The sequence below is a fragment of the Microtus ochrogaster genome, unplaced genomic scaffold (assembly GCF_000317375.1).
Source record: "Microtus ochrogaster isolate Prairie Vole_2 unplaced genomic scaffold, MicOch1.0 UNK30, whole genome shotgun sequence".
In the NCBI taxonomy this organism is placed as follows: Eukaryota; Metazoa; Chordata; class Mammalia; order Rodentia; family Cricetidae; genus Microtus; species Microtus ochrogaster.
In genome coordinates, this window is record NW_004949128.1 from 2380376 (window position 1) to 2385481 (window position 5106).

The following is a 5106-nucleotide window of genomic DNA, read 5'->3' on the forward strand; positions in this document are numbered from 1 at the left end:
GTCTGGTGCCCTCTTCTGGCCTGCAGACATACACACAGACAGAATATTGTATACATAACTAATAAATAAATAAATATTTAAAAAAATTATTTGGGAGCTAGACAATTATAACCCTGTAATTCCAGGACTCAGGAGGCTAAGGCAGAAAGATTGCAAATCCCAGGCCAGCTTGAGCTACACAGTAAAACCCTGTCTCAAAGTGAAAAATTATCACAATTCTTTGTTCTCAGATTCAAACTGGGTTTTTATTTACCAACAACTAAGAATCTATGCTCACCAGAACAGTCAGATTAGAGCAATATGCAATGGAGGACCTCACTCAGTGCAGTAGTGAGCATCCTAGAGGTTGTCTGGATCAGAATGTGACTGGCACTTGCCTATGCTACTTTACTTATTATACAAGCCCTCTAACACATTTCAAGATAAGATATCATCACCAGTAAATTCAGAATGTACAGCTCAAGCCAACCTTCATACATACTACTCGAGGGCCTAGGACCTCAACCTCAAAGCTGTAGTATAAACTACTGACACCACTACTCACTGCTTCACCAGAATGGCTGTATATTTTTCCCACCAAAAGTAGGGCTATTGCACCATACGTTCATGGTCTCTGTAAAGAAAAGAAATCATTGTCTTGGTTTACATTTCCTTTAAAAACAAATAAATGCTCTACAAATTTAAGATCCTAAACAGCAAATGCTGAAGTTTTCAAAAGAAATCATTTCAATTTTTAATAAATGCCCCCCATACATAGAATATGATACTTGTAAAAATACAGTAATATGCATGTGCCACAAAATTAAAATATACAAGCCTTTTATGTACCAATGCTTACTTCATGATTCCGTAATTCAGGGATTCAGAAATATTTTTCAGGGTTTCAAAGTAGCTTCATAATTATTTTTAAGATAATAATAAATAAAATAATCCCTCTGGACATGGCATACTCCTATAGCCCTAATAGGAGTCAAAAGGAGGAGTCCAACTTGGGCTACAGAGCTAGTACAAGGCCAGCAAAGGCTATACACACAAGACCTCTTCTTTTAAAAAAGGAAAAAAAGTCAGATTTGGTGGCTCGTGCCTTTAATTCCAGCACTAGAGAAGTAGAAACAGGAAGATCCAGAGGTCAAGGCCAATTTGGGCCACATAAAACTCTGATTCAAAAAACGAAAAAAATAATTTGCATATAAAATGTTCCTTCAGGCATGGACTGAAAAAATCTGCAGGGAAGTAAGAGATACTTTAACTAATTCAATTCTGGTAAGCAAAAAGGGTCCTGAGGGAACCGGAATGAAACTGCTGTCCCTTCAATCTGCTATGAGAATTACTAAACAGGTAACAAAACTGTATCCACAGGGGTTCAATCAGAAAAAGATCCAGAATAACAAATAGCAAGGGGTAAATATAATGGCAGAACCACAGATAAACAGAGGCCTGGAAAATTAATCATGTACAGGTATGAACTTTACTTGTTTTCTAATTTGAACAAAACAATCCTGAGATGTTAACATTAACATTTACTGACCAGAGGTTTGATGATATAAAGGAAATGCTAGAATTCTGGGAATGATAATGGTAGTATGGTTACTTTTTAAAAGTCCTTATTTTTACAAAGGGCTATGATGAAATGTTTATGGATATGCCTGGGGTTTCATTCAAAAGCAGTTATGTGACATAATACATTTAACTAAACTATAATAAACGTTGAAGCTGGGCAGTATATACATACTGACTTATATCCCATGATTAAAAAAAAGCCCACCAAAAAAATACTCAATAATTTATTATTGTCTAAAATAATCAGTTTACTAAAGCATGCTTTATGGCAAAATTGTAAAAGCTGAAACTGACAAGAAAAAAATAAAATCCATGTGTAAGACTAACTGCTTACACAATGCTAATGAATAAACAAGTAATTTAAACTAGCTAAGGAGACTGGGTATTAAACAACAGCTAGTGTAAACGAACTAGAAGCTATATGCTTCACTTAAAGGTATTCAATATTTTTTTATGCTATGATAAACAAAATTTGTTTTTAACTAGCTATTCAAACTATCCTCATTTTAGGCTAACCATACCATTTACGGCCAAGATCTCTAGAGATAAGGGAAGGTACAGCTGATGTGCTACTTAAAGGAAGGGTAAATTCTGAGAAGTGCCATTGTTGAAAACATAGTTTGCACTTGTACAAACCAGACAACTATGAAGTCACAGGATGATAGAGTCTTCATCAAAAGTACAGCTGGTCAAAATACAGTCTGTCCTTTCTGGTAAGCTGACACATAGTTTATATGCATTTTTATGTTTGTTTGTATTCATGTGAATTGGCCAAACAAATTACCGTCAAAAGAACTATAGGGGTAGAAGCCATGCTTAGCATGTTTGAGATCTTGGATTCAATCCTTATCACCAAAAAAGCTAACTAAATAACTAAATATATGCAATAACAAACCCTCTTGAAGACTAAACAAAGCACAAATACACTGACACATTCCCAATTATCTCACTGGATAGGCAAAACTCCAACTTCTGAGATTATTATATATGTTCTCCTATATTAAAAGAAAGGAAATAAAGACTCTCCAGAGCAGCCTATTAATGGACCACTCTGCTTGGCTTCAAGATCCAGGATCCTTTGCATTACTCTGCACAGCCACCAGAAATCAAGAAAAGTACAGAAACTGAAAAGCACACAATTCTTTACTTCCTGCTTAAAAAAAAACTTGCTACCCCATCCAACTTTTAACTTACATTGAAGTCTTCTTTACATTGCCACTAATAAGCTAACTAGCCAAGTTAAATAAGCCTCGATTGGCTCCCATATAAATGATACACCACCACTAGAGTTAAGAGAACTCTAACTTATGTGATACAATGTCTGCCATTCAATTGGTAGCGCTTGTTACTTTTACCAGGAAGTGGCCAATTCAAGTAAGATACAAATTAGTTTTAAAGTGTCTGTTGAATACAGTGTAGCTATTGCCTGAGTGCAGTGGATAAAAAGTATCTCCTGAGGCTGGCTATACAACTCAAAGGGAGGACACAGCTACTGTCGGTGCTGAGGCAGGTGGAAGTTACCACAAGAGGATCAGTTTGAGCCCAAGAGTTCAAAACAGCAAGACTAAGAATCCATATCCTTTCCAAAGAGAAAACAACTCCTCCAACAAAAGAAATTACTATTTATAAGAAATGCTATTAGCAAAATAGATCACAACTCAAAATGACAATTTTCTAAAGCTGACACAATGAGCACCTTGACAAGAGAAAACAATCCACTCTATTTCCAAAAACTTACCTTTCTGCACCTTTCTTTTGCAGATTTGAAATTCAGATTCTCACACAATCACTGGCCTCTTCTTCTGTTTGATTCAATAGCATACACATTAGAGTGTCTCTCTTGCTATTAAAAACAACAGCGGAAAGCACTGTCTTATTCAGCTTTCTAACTATAAAAACTAAAGTACTAATGAGAGCACTAACCCAAACCTGCTAAAAATAATAAAAAAAAAAAAATCAAACAGAACAAAAACCCTGAAAACTAACAAAGTATACAGACTGACAGAACAGGCGCCCATCGCCGCCCCCTCCCCTCAAACCACCATATTCCATTAAAAACTTTAAAGACTTGTTCCCAAATGGAAAAGGATTCCTGTGTCTTGATGGGAGGTCAAGGAATTAAAAGCAAAGCATAAGCCAGGATATGGGGTATGATGGGAAATGCCTGTCATACCAGTACTTGGGAGAGGCTGCGTCAGGAAGATTGCAAGTTCGAAGCAAGCATGGACAACTTAACCCAACCGTGTCTCAAAAATAACAGAAAGGTGGGAGAAGGCTGGGGTGTGTGTGGCTTGATGCTAGGATGCTTGCCTGGCATGCAGGAGGTTCTGGGTGCAGCCCCCAGTACAGCAAAAAGAAATTAAATACAGAAACACACCAAACACACTAATAATAAACCATTTCCAAACAGGTGAGACACCAGAGTGTGTGTGCTGTTGCAGGAAACAGAATGGAGAGCCATGAATGGGAGTCTCTGCACTTCCTATCTGCAAAAGAAGAGAATAAAAAGGTTAACTCTAAACTGAAAAAAAAAAAAACTATCTTCTTTACTTGTTTAAAGCAGTGCCCAGAACATTTTTTTAAAAAAAGATGAAAATATACTGAATTAGACAGAGGTTTGTAGGTGAACTCAACCTTCCAGTCTAGACAAATTTAACTGTAAACATAGTCTCAGAAGTCAGTTGGGAGTCAATCTCTAGCACTACCAAAGAAAAAGTGTTTCCAACATTTTTTTTTTCTTGTAAACCCACCACTTTGAAATTAAAAATTTAAAAGGCAAGGGTTTCATCCCGTCTTTAGCTATTTCTTTAAGCTATAAGTAAAATCAGCAAAATGCACCTCCTTTTTGAAGAGTCGCCCCCTCCCCGGGGAAACTACTTCCAGCACTAAGAATAACAGCATAAAAAGGTTCAGTAACTCAAGGTTGTTCCTCTTTTAACAAGTGACAGGTAACCTTTAGGGAAGCCCAAAGCACACACCCCTTTCTTCGGCCCCGCTAAACTTAAAGGTTAATGTGAGGACAAGACAGTGCCTCGGCAGCACCTCTCCCCGCCCGGCACCCGGTCCTCCGGGGGATCCATCTGCATTTTGCATTAACCCATCTGCCCCGGTGCGCAAGCCAGGGTCGCCGAGGGCCGGAGATGAGGAGGCGGGGTGCGCCAGCCATCTGCACCCGCGCGCGCGTCCCCAGCCGCACACCTGGGGCCGGGCCCGCCCTCCGGGGCCGCGCGCGTCTGCCCCACGCGGAGCGCGCCCCACGAGGACAGCGGCGCGCAGGACCCGAGGGCGGGGCGGGAGCAACCGGGGTTCGCGCTCTCCCTGGCGGCGGAGCGGACGGCGTGCTGTCGGGGGGCCGGCGGGTACCTTTTAGACAGGTCCATGAGGACCCCGGAGAAGAGCTTCTCCCCGAGGCGGAACGACACGACGAGCGCGTCCTCGATGATGTGGTCCAGTGTGACCCGCACCTCCGAACCGGGGATGAGCTGAGACACCGCTGAGTCCCCGCCCGCCGGCGGCACGAGTACCGGAGCCGCCGGCGGCCGCGGC

At 40.6% G+C, this 5106-nt stretch overlaps 1 protein-coding gene across 4 annotated transcripts in view; it reads right to left on the reverse strand.

Annotated features, from left to right (window-relative positions):
* Pwwp2a (PWWP domain containing 2A) overlaps positions 1–5100 on the reverse strand; it is a 39278-nt gene extending 34178 nt beyond the window's left edge. For 2 of the 4 annotated variants that reach the window (XM_026789803.1, XM_026789800.1), the window contains exon 1: positions 4924–5100. In XM_026789803.1, the coding sequence (XP_026645604.1) occupies positions 4924–4940 (17 nt within the window). In that variant the 5' untranslated portion in view covers positions 4941–5100. Of the gene's footprint in view, positions 1–544; positions 583–4923 lie in introns of those variants that run through there. The other 2 variants (XM_026789802.1, XM_026789801.1) reach the window with 2 other exon arrangements.
* Between the last annotated feature and the right edge of the window lie 6 nt (positions 5101–5106).